At 39.3% G+C, this 17,954-nt stretch overlaps 1 protein-coding gene across 1 annotated transcript; it reads left to right on the top strand.

Annotated features, from left to right (window-relative positions):
* The first annotated feature begins 51 nt into the window (after positions 1-51).
* LOC117233529 lies at positions 52-14,359 on the top strand. The gene is made up of 6 exons (XM_033493900.1): positions 52-392; positions 2,522-2,671; positions 9,337-9,497; positions 11,049-11,151; positions 11,895-12,469; positions 13,973-14,359. Exons 1-6 carry the CDS (start codon positions 146-148, stop codon positions 14,189-14,191), a joined length of 1,455 nt encoding a protein of 484 aa, XP_033349791.1. The 5' UTR covers positions 52-145; the 3' UTR covers positions 14,192-14,359.
* The last annotated feature ends 3,595 nt before the right edge of the window (positions 14,360-17,954 follow it).

Below are 17,954 nucleotides of genomic sequence, written 5' to 3'. Positions count from 1 at the left end.
GCAATAGTAACCGTAGCAGAAGGGGTCCAACACGTGTTGCCGTACCTGAGTAGCTTGTTATAAGGCCAGTCAGTCGGTCATCGTCTTCCGCTGATGTACTTTTGAAGGTATCCTTGTTGCGAGGCGCGCGAATGCGCGCTCCCCGATGTCCAACATGATCCTCAGATGCTTCGCGATCTATTCTCTTCGACTGATTTTACTCGCAAACGTTGCGTTCGCGTCGCAACCACAGTGGAGTGTTTTGTCGTGGTTGTCATCCAGTGTTTGCACTCTGATCGTTTTTCCATCGAACACGCAACAATGGTCGTTGCTCGGCTTGAATCTCTGGCCGGGCCAAACCATCGAGAAACCTTCCGATGGATTCGATTTGAGCGGAAACCCAATCTCCAGGGGTAAGTTCTCGGAGTGCCGTTTCGTGTTTCTTTTGTGTCCGCTAAGACGTTCTCGGACCAACGCTACATCCCGTGTCTGCACCGGAATTTGTGTTTCCTCCAATCCTACGCCGCCTACGGAGCTGGTTTTTTTTTTCTTTTTTTTGGGGGGGAAGAGATGGCATTCTATCGTGGTGCACGGTGACGGCGCATAGTTTTCTCAAAATCACGAATAAAACGAATGAACCGGTTAACGATCGCGTCACTCGAATTTCCCTCTTTCTCTCTTTTTCTCCTTTTTTCTTTACGGATTCTCTATATTATCTTCGATATAAGCCCTTATTCGTCACATTTAAATTACAATAATAGCATTAAAAATTTGATTATCGAAATAGATGTAGCTTTTATTCTACTTTCTATTTATAGAGATTAAATATGTATTGGCTGGTCGCTCGAAAATTAATCCAACGACAATTAAAATACATACATACAGCGTATAATATTATCATTAAAATCAGCTTTGATATTTATAAGTAAATTAGTTATCACTTGCTCTGTAACGATTATAATCATAGCTAAAATATTCAGGGTTATTAAATGGGAAGAGAACAAATAAACGTGAAATACAACGTGTAAATTTAATATTTGAATTGAAATATTATCTCGGTGCCCACACTAGTTAAATATTCACAGGGATCTTTAATCTTTAATACACGGAATATTTAGCAGAATTAAATTTCTTATCGAACAAATCAATTCGACGATACTAGCCATTACCGATTATCCCGTACATTTCGTCAAATTCTAGTTGGCAAATCCCACTACTTATGCAAATTCCTATGAGTGTATCCCGCAAAGCGTTAATTGGCAATCAGTAACGATAAGTAAGAGTAACTCGATAGTCCTTCCACCGCGGAGAAACCAAAGACCGACGAATTAATTACTGCGGTAATTGCGTGTTCATCATCGTGTGTTGATTGCTCTGACTCGGAACAAAATGCGTCTCTACTCGAATGTCGAGTCACACAATCCACGCGTAGGTGTGATACCTGTATAACGTTAATTACAATATTCATGAATTACAAATGTACCGCGGAGGAAACGTTTCTTGTTCGCGTTAAATCACCACTGTTCGTGATGAAATACTTAACGTAATACTCGAACGCTGGTTCGAAGGGGTTGTTCAAACTCTGTTAGTGCGCGAGAAAACGGATAAAGATATCGAAGGAAAATTTTTGGAATTGCGTTGCATCGCTTAAAATTTCAGGAAATAAAAGTAACTTTGGTCGCATTCTACGTATAAACTTCGTACAGACGTATCGCGCGACTACTTTTCCACAGAGACAGCTGTAGCGAATGGGTTAAAAAAGCAGATCTTTCTTTCCAGCGTTCTATTTTCTTCTTCTTTCCATTCTTTCCCTATCATCGCTATACTTTCTTCAGATTGCAAGGACGAAAGAAACACGTTTCAACACTGGCGAACCAGTTTCTTTTGTACGTACCGTAAACTGGGGTAACATTGGTAGATCTTCGTAACGTTTTTCCACGAGTAATCATCACTACGAAGATTTAACCAATCGCATACTAAAGATCCTGATGATGAAGCGGGAGGCACGGTGGAATAACTTAGTCCCTTCGTATTTCACAGCTCTTCCATATTACCAAATCAACTATACAATTTCGACAAGTAACAGATTTTCTAGACCAAAAATCGATCACACTTTACTCACTAGATAACAAACCGATATCCATTTGGCCTAGATAGAACCGGCATTAAAGGATATGTCTTTCGTATAGTCGAAATAAGGAACTTGACCAAATTCTTAAATACAACTAACCTAATGTCAAAAATAATATTAAATAGTATAGTCGTAACAAAAAATAAAAAAAAAAAAGAGAGGAGAAAAAGATGGCTGCATGATTGTACATACACAGCCATACCGCCGAAAGGACTAATCATATGTTCGTAATTACTTCGTTCACTAGCATTCATTTTTCTTCTACCCTCTTGTCAAAAATACGAAAATCTCGCTGAAGGTGTGGTAGCTGACCGTGTTATTATCCCGTTATCGACAGTGTTGCTCCAGTTTGCGGTTTGCTATCTCGGTTTCGTTATCTTGCTCGACTTTTCGTTTGTAACCTCCTTGTAGTTCTGAACTTCTTTCCCACCCCGGTGCAAGAGGAGTGCCTATCGCAGGACAAACGACGACGGGGCATATGCATGAACACGTATGAGTGTCGCATTCAAGGAGGAAAGTCGAATGGACGGTGCGCGCTCGGTTTCGGCGTATGCTGCATATGTAAGTACCTCCAAGCTATAACCTGTTATTCCCGGTTCACCCAGTGTGCGAACGTTTCATAAATTCAGCGTGGTGGAAGTTTTATAGCCGGGAAATACAGGATCGGTGCGTGAACGCGTTTAAATTTCCGGGGATTTGCGCCCGTTCCCCGTGACTGCTAATTTGTTGATACGATCGTTGCTCCCCCGTGCAATTAATTTCTTTTTCTCTTCATCCCCCACGATTCGTTGCTTTTTTGTATATTATCTTCTTCTTTCTTTTTTATACACGACGTCATTTTTCAGCGCACCGTTGATACGCGTCCAGGGTACATCGTTAAATTTTAAAGTGGAGATATTTGTACGTGTCTTTCTTTTTAAGAGTTTCAAAGGACGAAAGGCCCGTCCCGTTCGTGAGAATATACGAAGTTGGGTATTCGGACGAGAGTAATTAAATCTGCGTTCAATGAAAAAATTCTCTAGGTTAAGATTTTCTAAGATTTTTCTCTAAGGTTTTCTACGGACAATGTTCATCGCGACAGCTCTCAGATTCTTACGTTAATCCGATAAAAAAATGTTAATAACGGCACCGTATCGTGGATTTACTAGAAAAGCGACACCATTGAAACAAGCTTTTTCTCTAAACGTATCTAGTTCGATATTGCTTTGGTACATTTGCCATGTGTAAACCGTGGCGACTGAATTTTAATCTTGGCTACGTTTTAACATTCATAAGTCCCGTTACACGAGCGACTGAGCAACACGCGACGTAATTCTCGGTACAGATTTCGCAATACGGTTACGTGGACTTGACTCTGTACAAAAATGATATATATCCGATTTACGCCGTCTGTTTCCATCCACGTCGTGTTCTGTCAATCGTAAATTGCTCAGTCTTCGGTATGAAAGCACTTACGCGTTCCGCATACTCGTTTCGCATGAACATTTCACGGATATCGTGCACGAAACTTTACCACGCGATGCGCTCTTCTATTAACATTGATAGACCGAACTTGCTCAAAGATTTTAACCACTTTCAGGTTGGAAACTTTCCTCATGATATATAAACACGAAATGTAGCGTAATTTGCGATAAAAAAGGACAGGGAAAAGATGGTTTCCTCGAGGGGAACGAAATTGATAAATGCGACGCGATGTTTTTGCACGTCGTTTGACGAGATATATGATTTTAATCCTATTATTTAATACCGCTGTTGATAAAAAGGATCTGATAATTTTCACTAAATCGTTTGAATGATCGTTGTTTCACGTCAAGCGTTAAAAAAACTGGAGCGGAAAAATTGTGTTGCCGATTTGGAAGAAATTCGTTCGTTTTCTGCATAAATAACTCTACGACCTTCGAACGCGTTCAATTCAAGTTTCGCATAGAGAGCGACATTCTTAAACAATATCGCAGAAATGATACCGATCGTCTAGGTACTTGTAAGTCGCGTGTTCCAACGAAAGGTTAAATATTCCTATCTATCACTCGGTATAATGCGAGCCATGTAACTAAAGCGACATCCAATTAATTACATCGACGTCAACGGATTACTCGCTGTTTATCTCTAGATTCCCTCAACAAGTACCTCTGTAAAGGTCCTATTCCTCGGATTAATCGGGTTGCTCTCGGGTTTCCAAGGTCGTCGTCGACGATTCGGTTAGATCGTGCGGCGGTTTTAACTAACGGTATCACGGAGACAGCGTGCACGTCCGAAGGAATGATCTCGAGGAACGTGCGCCTCCGTTTCCGAGCGTGCAGAGGAAAGAAACAGGTGAAAGAGTACGCGAGAGAAACTGGAGGAACGAGAGGAACACTTGCTACGAGTTCGCGTGCCAAGGAAGAACGTACGGCACAAGTTATACAGTTATTTAATTGGTTGCCATCTCGGTCGCGCGTCCCAGATAACAAGTCGCGTTTCGTCCGATCTTTCCGCCAATTTCTTTTTCGACGATGGCCTTCGAAGGCGTCGGGCGATTACCCGTTAAGATCCTGTTGCGAGAAGGAAACTCGCGTTCTTCTCTCTTTCTCTCTTTTTCTCGTACTTTCATAGAGATTACCAGAGCTACAAACAAGTAGTTCTCGCTCGAGCTGTTCGCTCGGAACCTTGCGAGTTTTATCCCGGCGAGGAATCGGATTTTAAATTGAACCACGACGGTACCTGAATTAATCAAGACAGACACGATCGGTAAGACGAGGGAATTCTCGAATAACGCAATAGTCGTTGTACAGTGAGGTTTCGTGTTTGCAATTACTAGAAACGTGCAGGCGTGTCTTCGTATTTACGCTATACATATATCGCATATATTATTCGGTATCATTTTGATAGAATTCAGATCGATTGCTCGGCGACTCGCGTATCAAATGTGTATAGCGTTTTACGGAAGAGCGGCTGCTCGTTTAGAGGAGAACGTGATACGTGAGCAAACTCGTGAAACAAACGCCGGTACTTCTTTTATTGTGTGCACGTGCTTACTTTCAGGATAACTTGATAACTGCATAGACTCTTCTTGTTGCGTACATGATGTGTTTCGTTGACGATATTGTGTTGGATACGGAAGGAAAACCTTTTGGATACCTCGCGCCGCATCCTATGCAAACTTCGTTACACGCTCGTGATTCGGGTTAGGTTGGGGTTAGGTCAAAACACTTTGTAAATTTTTTTTTTTTTTTTTCGTTCGATCATGCGACTCGGTCACTCGATTTCGAAAAGAGAATTATCTTTTTTTTTCTACGATACCGTGATAAATTATTAGATCGTTCTTTTATTAAGAATCGTTCTTGTTTTTATATCGATATAACCGACGTCTTCGAAGCGCATTAAATGCTCGCGAGTGGTAGTTCATATCGTCTTGTAGACCGTGATATATTGATTTTAAATCGAGCTCGACGAGGAAACTTCGGTGACCTGAAAATTTGAATGTTTTCGAAGATCGCTGTATTGTGATATCGAATAATATGGCTCGGACATTCGATAATGTAAGTCTGTTCGTGGTTTATTTTCAGTTTTAAATAGCGGAATGGTACGTTGAAGGGTATAATTACTTTCCACGGTTTCGATATTACGAAACTATATATAAATATTTTCACGATATTACAATATTTAACGATATATCCATCTAATATGATACGATCGTTGCAAAAAAACAGAAATTTTGAGAAAAACAGAATATTATAGAAATACTGTAGTCGAGTCAGGAAGGCTGTCGCCCAAATGACACGCCGACCCCGAATTTCTCAAGCTTGTATAAATATTCATAAGATTCCAGCGCATTCCAAATCCTCCGTGCTCGGTCTATGAAATTTATTTTCGGTCATCGAATATATTAACGTACTTACATCAATTTCGGTCCATGAAATTCTCTCGCAATTTGAATATTTCTCTGCTGTATTACATATGGTATTTATATTTATCGAAAGTACGTTCAGATTGATCGCGTAAAGATAAAATTGCAGCCAACAGTAAAGTAAATATTTCAAAAGCTTTCCTTATCATCTTATAACGGTCAAGGTACAACGAAACAGCCTGAATATTTTGAAACACTTTGGAAATCCTGTAGCTCCGACACTATGCCGTTCATTAACGATTCTACGTAAGAAACATAGCGCGACGATACGATCTTTCCATTAGATCTCGATGTTCTTCGATTTTATGTCTTTGTAAATCGACCTAACGCGAGAAAGAAATCATCCTACCGGTCGGAGAACAGTTGGTTCGGGAATCGTTGCTTTTCAACCAGTTCGGTCACTAACATCCTGACCATCGGAGTAACTGTTTTACATCGAGCGATGCATATGGAATATATTGCTTAGGAACGAGTACGTACCCTCGATCAGTTTCCGAATGCCGTGGCCTTGATTACCAGATAGGCCGTTCTTGATCTGATGTGTTTCAGAACGTATCCGCCAGAAGCGGTTTTAGATTAGAATATCATAAATTGAAAATAAAAGACTGTCGCTGCGTTATTTTAATATAACGTCTTGTTTTAGAAAATCGAACGCTTCGAAGAAACTTTGCTGTGCGTTGCAACGAAATAAACTTCGTAGTTATATAGTTTATGGTATATGAATTTTTAATCTAATTACTGACTTTCAACGAGAATTAGTACCATTATAATTGCGAGAAATCTCTACATCCAAGCTCTCCTTTCATCCCAACAAAGTATTTCTTACAAACGTCTCTGTACAATTCAATTACGCTCTTAACTTTATCACCTCTCTTACAAGTTCCACCGATTCCACTTCTTAATTTTATCGTTAGTAATAATTCCATTGTTCTCTTATATACGTAACGTATATATAAAATATATAAGAATAGAACGACCAAAGAAGAAGCAAAAAATGAGGCAACTAATGAAATGAAAGAATACAAATAATAAAACAGGTTCAGGTTCTTAAGAGTTTAACGAGACATCGTTCGGCGACAGAGACACCGCTCCGTAAATTTTTCAAGATCGTCCACTGGTTGTTTTCCAAGAGAGAAGAAGGGCGAGAAACGTCTACGTGAAACTGGTAACCATTTCCTCGGGGTTGCAGCCAGCTGAATAGAACCACCGTGACTCCAAAACGACCGCTGAATGGCTGAATGAGAACTCATTATCGGGGCTTGGGACCGCTTACGAGACCGTCACACCGCGATTAATAATCCTCCTCCTCAAAAATAGTTTGCTGGAATTTCGAAGTTTCTTGGAATGACCCGCTGTAATTCTCGCCGAGTGGTTTTCGAACCGCGAAACTCTTCCGATGAATATCATATTCGTCGTACGGGTTAAATCTTAATTACGCGACTGCTCCATCTATCCAGAAATATTTTTTAGAGATATTTATATCGAGAAATATTTTCCTCTTTGAGAATAAAGAATTTCTTTCCTACACTTTTTTCTTTCTTGTCGATATTTTTCGTAAATGCTTGTTTTCAATTTTTCAACGATCGGTTTTTAGATAACTTCCTGAAAAATGATGAAACGCGCGAGTAAAAGGTTAATGAAAAATATTAATTTGTTTGATATGGAAGTCGCGAGAAACGAATAATTTTTATTTTCACGTCTCTTAATTTTCCCGTTCTATTTAATAAATATTCGTTTTCTCAGTTTATTACTTATTTTTATAATCTGTATCGTATTTGTTCCACGCTACAATAATTTTCCCATGTTGGATTCTGGATTTTCATTTATTTCAATTTAACGGTGCTTAAATCGATGCAGCTCGAATATTTTCACGGTGCAAGCACATTCAGTAACATTAAAAGTCTATCGCATAAAGCTTTTTTTCTCACGCGAATGAAATTTACTATTTTACTGTATATGCTCATTTTGTAAGCCTATTGAATGTTCAATTTACAAATTCGAAGTACTGTGCAACGTAATAAATTACATTTTACAAGATTTTAAACGAATGCTTTTCTTAAATGTTCCTAAATGTACAACGTTTGACAAGATATTTAATTAAATTAATAATAAATTAGTAAATCGTATTTGTATTAATAAGAAATTAGTAAACTGGATAAATGTTAAATTCCATATTTGTTTAACTCGAAATTTCACTGCTTCGCGAATTATTTACGACAGTATAATCTACCATTTGACCAAGGTTGATTAACCATTTTTACTTTTTTCAGTAGTCAGGCAGTAGGGTCAAGATATTTCGCGTTGCAGGCTGAGCAAGATTTGAACATCGCATATCTTGTACGTGTCGTTCTCGATGTACTCGAGTACGAAGAGATTGGAAAAATACCCGATACCTGTTATTCGATTTCCCGCTACAGCCATTGATCCACATACGAGTTTCGGCTACTTGCTTGGCATTAATTTATATCCTGTTTCGCACGTAAACAGGTACCGCGTATCGTACCACGCGTCGTAATTCATTCGTGTACCGTTATCACAGTTTCCCTGTTGTGGGAGTATAGTAACTGCTTTTTCCCGTTATCAAGCAGAATCCTAATGGCAATAAAAATACCAGCGTATCTGTTCGCCGTAAAAAAACACCACGTAAAAAAACACCACGAATAATTATCGATAACTAGTTACGGCAGTATCAATCTTTTACTTGTTTCTTTTTCAGGAAAATTATTTATAATATCAAAGAATAAAAAACACACCTAATTAAATCGTTAAGAATAGTACATTATCCCAAAAAATATCATTCGCGTGCCCGTTTTTATTTCCTTTGGTTCATACCGTATTATTTTTTTCAAATAAAGAGAGAACGAATTCTAAGTAAGCGGTTCAAATCGACAAATTTATTTGCTCATCGTCGTTGCCTCCGACTCTCTGCCAATTGCTGTCACCGGCGAATTCGACGATTCACCTGGCACCAAAGAGATTTAAAAATGGCACGGCAGAAGGAGAGAACGAAAGAATCGTTATCGACGCATCGTACGAGAACACGAGCTTTCTGACCGCACGAACGCACTCGAATTCGTTGTTTTCCGGCTATGTAACACACCGAAAACCCGATCAATATTTTCAAATCGATATACACAATGTACAACAGATACTTTATGCTGCACCAAGTTCTATCGTGCGCGTAGAAATAGAGCTTGACTGTCGGTGTATATCCGCTATTTGGCCGATTCCACCTTCGTGCGATTCGCTCTCTTTCTCCAACCCTTGCTTCCTTCGTTCCCCTGTTTGTCTTTCCCCATTTGCGATTTATTCGTTTCTTTCTTTTTTCCCCTGTCACAAGTCACGACAACTTGCGAGCAGAAGGTGCAGAATAATCTGACCTACGTGATCAGCCCTGGTTTCCCCAACCTCATTGACTGGCCCATGAACTGTTCAGTAGTCGTGCAGAAGATCGATAGGCAGGTCAGCCAGCTCAGGATCGATTTCGTCCATTTCAACATAGTAAGCCACGCAGCTCTTTGTCATTCTTTGCTCCACTAACGGCATATTAACCCCTGGAATACTACGCATTTACGATCTCACCCCACCATGCGCGGTTTCCTAGTGTACGCGACAACCTCTGTCTCTCTCCGCTACGCCTCGCGCACCCTTGGATATCGTTGTTGGTTCGTGTCAAAAAGCTAACCTACTGGAGTGCCAGGACACGCAGCACGACTTCCACAGGAACGGTGGCGCGTGCTACTATTGACCCATAATTGAGAACGCAAGCAAAAGTTCAGTAACCCGAATATATATCTACGTTTCCCCTGTTCCAGCTAGTGTCCCTCCGTTGACATTTATGAGTGTCTCCAGGGGATCTAGACACGCTTGTAAAATTCATCTACGTTGACGTGTAAGATTACCACGTTTTAAATTAACCGGGCAACCGTCGACGGCGAGACAGGATGGAGGTCGACGGAGAGAGAGGAAGAGAGAGAGAGAGAGGGGGATGAATTTTTTAAAACCTCGCGTTATTTAAGGGTGAAGCTATCGTTTCGAGAGACCGTCGCTTCTTTTATGCTTTACCAGTCGAGATGCGGTATGTTTTATGCTGATGCTGATTACGGCTGTAGTATGTGTTTCCCGTGGTAATCTCGACGATGGAAACATTCTCGTGTAGCCGAAATGGGATGAGTTTTTACGTCGATTGTTAAATGATTTAGCAAGGCAATGGCTCGTTTGAATAATTTTGAAATATCGAAACGCCAACTATATTTATTAGGATAGAGGTGTCACGATCACGCGATAAAATTATAATGCACATTTAAGGGAAACAACGAGTATTGTACAGAAGAATTTTACTTTGTAATTTAGATTTATAGCATGAGGGGATGTTATTTTACGGAAGCTCCCTGACAAAATGTACGATACGGAAGATTAAAATTAAGATTGCAAAGAGTATAATTGTAGGTTGGTAGTACGTGGTGGTCGCGCTATGTTCCCCGAGGGTTAATGACACCATCGTAGCTTCACCGTGTACTAGCGTAGCGGCTTGCGATTTAAACTTTACATTCTTTTCGACATAGTGTTGTAGTAATCAGTTGAAGCGAGTGCATCGCAGCATTTCCTCGTTCGTATAAAAACTTGTTAACAGAAAATCATAGAAGAAGCGATGAAATTATTAACATTTTTTGTATTTTGAAGAAGATAAATGCGTAGTATTCCACCATTACTTTACCGTGATCGATTAACGGAAGTAGTAAAAGTCTCATTGGAATATTTCGCGTATAATTATTACGACAAACGAGATGCCTGCGAGAAACTGTATAAAACGAAACGAATTATTTAACAAGATTGGAAATACTCGGATGGAAAAATTGATCGAGGACGATTAATTTGTTTCGAATTCTTCGATCCACCGATGAAGATGGCGGACCAAAGACGGCCACGATGTACTGGTTGATTCGAGTATTCGAATAGCATGCTATACGCGTGTATGTTGATCGTCCGATAAAAATCGACCGCAATTTACTGCACGACTTGTTCATTCAAGAGACTTATCGATCGTTGTAGGGTCAACCCAACCCCAGGACTGGCGTATGTGACGAAGATATCATGGAAATCAGAAATGGCAGGAGCGTGTTTCAAATGTGCGGTTGGAACAGCGGTCAGCATCGTAAGTAAGAGTTCCTTTGTGCTTTGTGTTAAAACTTTTCATTTCGCGCTCCAATCTCGCGCTTCGATCTTCGCATTTATTTATTCCTTTCCTCGTTTTCTCGGTGAAAAGAGTTTCAGAAATATTCAAATAAGTTGTACGGTCTGTTTTATTAAGGTCAATTTTAATTAATTATTTTATGCGAGAAGAATTTATACCATTCGTTGGATACGTTACGCGATATACAGGACGTTTCACGCAACTAGGCGGAGCTATAACTTTCGTATCACTAAGTCGGCGATAGAAAAAGAATTTCACTGGGAAAATTAAATATCGTCAGGCGATCAACGTCTTTAGATTCTCTTCCATCTTTACGCATTTGTATCGGAGACTGATCGATCGGTCGAATGAAAAATCTTAATTGCTTAACGGCAGTTTGTATCAAACGCTTTCAAATTGATAAATTAAATTCGTGTAATTAATCATTGCGGGGAATTCACTACGATTAAAATCTCGCGGATATCGCATTTCCACCGAACTACGCCGGACAATCAATCTCGTCTGCAAAACTGTAGCTGTACGTACGAAAAAAGAATAGATATCGTACGCTGGAAGACGATACTTTCCATCCGATGAGTTTCCCTCGATATCGTTAGAAAGACCTGACTAAGTTTCGTTAAGGAATCGATCCATCTTCTCCGATACAAAGCTCTTTGGAAGCCAGACAATCGTTTGTAGACTCATTCTTCTTCCTTTTTGTCCAGTATACATAGACTTGGACGAGGACGATCAGTCCCTGACACTGGACTTCCGATTACCTAGCAATCTCCGATCGAGAATGTGGGAAATGAGGGTTGTCCAGTTAGATTTCGAGCAGCGTGCACCTACCGGCTGCCTCCAATACTTCCAAGGTTCTAACGGCACCTTAAAAACTTTCAACTTCTTGTCGAACGGAAGATTTCTGGCCGATCAAGACTATCTAATGTGTATTCGTCAAGAGAGAGAGATGTGCGGAATCTCTTATACACCCTGTTCGCCCGATTCCTTTCGAATCGGTCCTCCTAGGATGCTATTGACGAACAATACGAATTTGAACGGGTCGTCGATCGACGAGGGTCCTAATGCGAATTCGACTACTCGTAATACGACCGTCGCAGGATCTACGAATGGGACGGATATCGAGGGATCTGGATCGAATCCGATGGAAGAAGGTGGAACCTCTATGAACATGAGCAATACCATGGAACAGGAAGTCGGTTCGTCGAATGGAGCGGTTTATGGACAGGAACGTTGCCGAGACAGGGTGCTCATCCCCTGCGACTTCGAGGAATTTATCACGGTAATGTTTTTTAGTTTGCTTGCGAAGGGCGACTGTCGATAGGATGTTGGATTTGATTAGCTCGAGACATCTTGTAGGTCGGTTCTAGGTTTTGGTAGATCGACACCTTCGGTAGATCGTCTTGCTGACTTTTATCGTGGCTCGATTGTTTCTTTGGTTTGGCAAATCGTATATATATACATATAGCATAACGTGTATAGTATCCAAAGGACTCGGATACTACGGTGGATTGTACTATCGAATTTTGCAGTTTAACGATTATGGTAATGAGGGTCTGAAACGGTACTTGTTAAACTTGTTTTGCTCGGTGTTGCGAATTATCGTTTGCCTTTACGGGCGATTTGTTACTGTTTCTTGCTATTTGAAAGTTACTCGAATTTATGACATGAATAATTCACTGGAGAAGTATTAAATTGACCGAAAGTTCCGTGGTCTTTGTTCTTTGGAATGAACGACATCGATTGTTCTAACTGGAACTTGTCTTAACAATCTCAAGTTTACTAGATACGAATACGAACTGATACTACAAGATATCCTACGTTTAATTGATTTTGTGATGCGCGTGATACTTTTGCTTGAATGAACGTAACAAATTTTTGCAGGTAGTTGTAAGGAAAATCATTGGACGATTAAAAAGTTTCCAACATGTTGCAAACACGAGCATGCAACTACCTTGTTAATAAGAGAAGCGCGTTTTTTTAACGAATTCCATGTTCAGCTGGTCTTGTAGTTTTAAACTGTTACTATGCAACAATGAACGCTGCAAAATGTTGCTCGGAGAAATTTATTTTAGTCACGAATTATGGATCAGTTACCTAGTTAAACCTCATGAAAAAAAAAACTGTGGTAAAAAATGTTTGAAAGTGAAAGATTTACGATGTTTTTAATTACGTGACTGTAACTGGTACGACTGCAAATTAACTACTTTGCTATTTACAATTATACCAATTATTTTAATTATTCGCATTAGAATCTAGATTACGAAGAGAATTTTTCACGATGAGGGCAAGAGAAATAGGAAATACTGTTTTTCTTTCTTAATTTCGTTCATTTTTCACAAACACGAGCAAAGCCCTGACGGGCACAATGCGAGCTCGTGCAAACACTGCAATGCGAAAAATTACGCTTCACGTGTCTAAAAATGCGTGTGAAAAATGGGAAACGTCGTTTCGTCGTCGTAAATATTATTCACGCGTGCTTATAACGCAAGAGCCTCTAAAAAGATGCTTGAAAAAAATCATAATTTTAAGTAATTAAAAATTAACAGCACATACATAGAGATTCAGAGTGTAACAAATTTTCTCCTCTATTATATTCCGCATAGAATACGTTGAACATACTAACAAAGGATGAAAGGAAAGAAAATGAACAAAATACGCTGGTAGTTAAAAATGAAATTTTCATAGAGTTTCGACTAACCTTTTCTTCTTCGACCAAGTAGACATCCACGTCGTCGTACGCCAGACTCTTGCTCACGCGTTTCAACGAATTTCCCTATTGCAGCCTGGCAACAACGAGGCCGGAATTTGCAACCTTGAACACTGCGGCAACTCTCTGTGCGATCGAAACGAGCTGGACGAAGAAGGTAACTGCCGCGTGGAGACCTGGGCAACGCCCTTTCGTATTAGGGTGGCTTTCGGTCCTGGACAGGACACGGGAACCACTCTCGAGGACAATATTGGCATGTGTCTCGTGTACGAGCAACTACCCTGCGTTGTCTGAATGGCCTTGGACCGAGAAACGAGTGGAGACGTATGGGGTGTGACACAAGTTGAGAATTCACGTGGTATCCAAAGGTTAATATTTGAAGAGGACGATTTGATGTTTGCTATATCTAGCTAAGCCGGTCAGAATTTCCTACGAAATTAAATTTTTTAATTTAGAAAGGGAGAAACGTGTCTCATAATTCGTACGTTTATACGCATCGCGAAAAGAAAACGTCGCAAGCCGCTGAAATTAAAGTAGATACCTTCCGCTGTGAGCAAAAATATAAGAGGATCAAAAGATTCGTGGGCCGACTACTCCAATTATAAACCCAAATATCTAGCAGCTTGTCGCAGAAATGGCCAATTAAGATTCTGAGACTCCATCCAGCGTTCTTCATCCACCGTCATCCTGGTTTCCTCGCTTTTCGACGAAGATATCCTACGGGGACAGCGGTCGTTTTAACCCTCTATAACGCCGTAGGTAACTTGGGATATCTATATTCATCGGACCGTGTTTTGAAAATGTTATTTCGTCCGCTGCAACCTTCGTCTATCGCAAGCATGTCAAGCTCTGATTATAATATTTCATCCAGTTATAGAGGATTAAAGAGAACCATAGACAGAAATGTACATCGTTTCAGAATGATCGAGAGACACTGATATCAAAGAGTTAAATAGTCTTTATTTACAAACGAACTAGCTTAAATCGCAAACGCAGCGCACAACTCTCGATACAATAATAGATATATAATTCGCTTTTTCATTTTTTCAATTTGTTTTCATTTTCGCCTCTATTCTCTCTCTCTCTCTCTCTCGCTCTCGCTCTTTTTCTCTTTCGCTCTCTCTTTCACTCTCTCGATCACGCGTCACGATCGTCGGCCACATCACGCCACGGTCCAAATCGCAAACGCAACTTGAGTCTACCCTCCCTCGAGTCCGTTTCTTCGCGGAAATACCCCCATTTGTATTACGTCGTTCTCAAGTAATTTATTATTTCATCGATCCTCGTGTTTCTAAACGCCGGCAGAGAAATGCGTTTCCACCCTCTTGGAACTGGGAAGTTGGAAGTGGCCGACGATGATCACGGGAATCGCAGCGATAACGATAATGATATTACAAGAATAAATTATAATGCTATTAAATACAATAATGAAGGTGACGTCACGCCGGAATTTCGAAAGAAACGATGCTCCGACCAGAACACGGCGTGACGTTACGAGCTCCTCATCATCGTCGTGTATCTATGTATGTTCCTCGATTACTCGATTTAGTCCTCTATCACCTTTTTTCATCGTCTCCGTTCTTTCCTTTTCTTCTTCTTTTTTTTTTGTTCTTTTTCTTTAAATGTATATAACCGTAATGATAAGTAATAATAATAACGAGATTAGCAATAATCGTGATCGAACGACGATGACTTCCGGTGTCCGGTAGACAAAAACTGTATTCCGGAGGCCGGAGGTCGTCGACGTCGTCTGGCGTGTGTAAGAAAAGTCGTACCACTATCTACAAAGTCAAAAAGACCGATAAAACGTGTAAAAGGGCGGTGGTCAACGAACGTGTGTGCATATGTAGGTCTGTGCGTGTAAGTATGATTTAGATATGTGTGTGTATGCGTGTGTGTTTGTGTATGCTTCTTTGTACAGAGTCCTTGGATACAGCACATGTCGCTCCCCTGATACCGTACTGTGCTAACTCGTAGTAAGGTTTTCCTGTACATTTCTTTCTCCTTTTTCCCCTCTCCCCTTTTTTTCTTCCATCCTTTCTTTTTTCCCTTTCCTTTATTATATCATGGGTTACTCTTATCGGGAACTTGGATCGATCCTTCGAAGTCTGGCTTAATGAAACAAAAAGAAAAAAAGCTCTCCCGTCACTTTCTACTTGTTTCTTATTTATTTTATTTATTTATTTATTTAGTTTTTCTTTGAGAGAGTAAGTACTTGAGTTATTTTAAAGCGTCATGATATGTATACTATTTAGAAGAATCGGCGAATTGTTTCTTGTTACGATGTGCTATCTTTATCTTCGTTTTATTCTAGTTTATCCGTCGTGATATTTCGTGCTTTCTGTACTTCCATTTCGTGGATTATCCTTTCTGATATCGATTCATGGAGATAGAGGGATTGAATCGCTTTGTCGTAGTTGCAACTATAAACTTTGATCAGTGAGCTGATTTTTTAATTTTGCTTCGTTCAATGGATGTTTCGTGTCTTTTTTTTTTTTTTTGTTTCCGTTTTTCAAATTATCCTTCGAGATATCGATTTAATACGATGATAATTGAATCGTTTTGCGCTTTGAACGACCAACTCTTCGGTATACTGATTCGTAATCTTTCGAAGTTACATTACAGGCTCGTTCGATGGATGTTTATCTTCCATTAAATTTGTTTAAACATCGTATACGTTCGATACTGCGATTGATTCGTTGAATAGCTACTCGAAGTGTGATGTGTTTGTTCAATAAATGTTCGCCGTTTGGTATGTTTATTAAACGAACGTTTGCCTTGTAATCGTATTTGTTTTCTAGTTCTTTGGTCTCTGTTATATTTATCGAATAGGCTTCGCTTGAATTTGTTTACTATCCATATTTAGTTGTACGACTGGATGCACGTATGCGTGTTCAGTGTTTATATCATACATTTCTGTTTATTCGTTCAGTGATTTTAATAAAGTGTAACCTTTTTGAGAAATAGATGTAGTAGATTTAAGCGTCCGATATTTATGTGCTTATTACTCATTTGACACAATGTTCTGTTGTTTTATGGCTACAGCGACTTTTTAATGTCGAGACTGCGAATAAGAGAACGAACATTAGGTAACAGAAAAATATAACTTTTTGAGGACATTTCAGATATCGTCTTTTACGTTTAACTACGAAAATAGCATGATCTTCCTCTTTCGCGCAACGAGATATTTTATCCGGCGAACATTACTCTTCGGAGTACTGTGTAGACAGATTATGCATGAAATCTTGAGATTATTATCGTTTGGTTTGAATCTTTCCAAAGAAAATATGAAAAGTGAAGAACAAACCAAATTCGTTAAGACGATTAATGCATGAGAAGTTAGTAATTTAATTAGAAGAATTTGCAAGTTTCAAGATGATTTTTAAATTTATGACATAAATTCGAAAGCATTCGACATTTTTTCACGACAAACCTTTGCTTACATTATTATACGCGAATCGTGATCAAGTACACATCGACGAGCGAAAATGTTTCGATATTAACTTTTTATTTACGACACATCGATCGATCTGATATTCAGAACTTTTATGCCCTTTCAGCCATGTTATGTATTACGTATTACGCTTGATTTAAAATAAATAATCTAAAAAGAAAACACTATGCGCGAGAATGTAACAAAACCAGGTTTTATTCTAAATGTAACGCCGTTATTCTACTCGAATTTTCTTTTATCATCGATATCATGATATTTCTTAAAATTCCATAAAAACTATAACTATTCTCTTAAAACTTTATCTTTAACATCTTAAATTTTCATTCTTTACGAGTATTTCTGTTCAACATTCAACGTTAAATAAATTTGAATAATAACCGTAACTGTAGCGTATTACAGAAATAATTTATTTCTGTGTCCTGAATTCTGCTTTTTACACAATGCATATATTACAATACAAATGTTTTGTTAACAGTTGGTACTTATCGCGTTAGAAAATGAAATAATAAGAGCTGTTTCTAAGACTGAATTGATTAAATATGCCAGTATATATACATATATACCGTGATAAATCAACCGGCTCGGTATTTCATGCTGGTAACG

This window comes from Bombus vosnesenskii, unplaced genomic scaffold (genome assembly GCF_011952255.1).
Source record: "Bombus vosnesenskii isolate JDL3184/JDL3185 unplaced genomic scaffold, Bvos_JDL3184-5_v1.1 scf7180000013297, whole genome shotgun sequence".
In the NCBI taxonomy this organism is placed as follows: Eukaryota; Metazoa; Arthropoda; class Insecta; order Hymenoptera; family Apidae; genus Bombus; species Bombus vosnesenskii.
The sequence above is the reverse complement of the archived record's forward strand: the minus strand, read 5'-3'. Positions and strand labels throughout refer to the sequence as shown.

Coding starts and splice junctions, on each gene's coding strand:
- LOC117233529 (XM_033493900.1), top strand. CDS start 146: ATGTCCAACATGATCCTCAGATGCTTCGCGATCTATTCTCTTCGACTG. Junction 393..2,521: donor CGGAAACCCAATCTCCAGGG/GTAAGTTCTCGG, acceptor ACCTCCTTGTAG/TTCTGAACTTCTTTCCCACC. Junction 11,152..11,894: donor TTGGAACAGCGGTCAGCATC/GTAAGTAAGAGT, acceptor CTTTTTGTCCAG/TATACATAGACTTGGACGAG.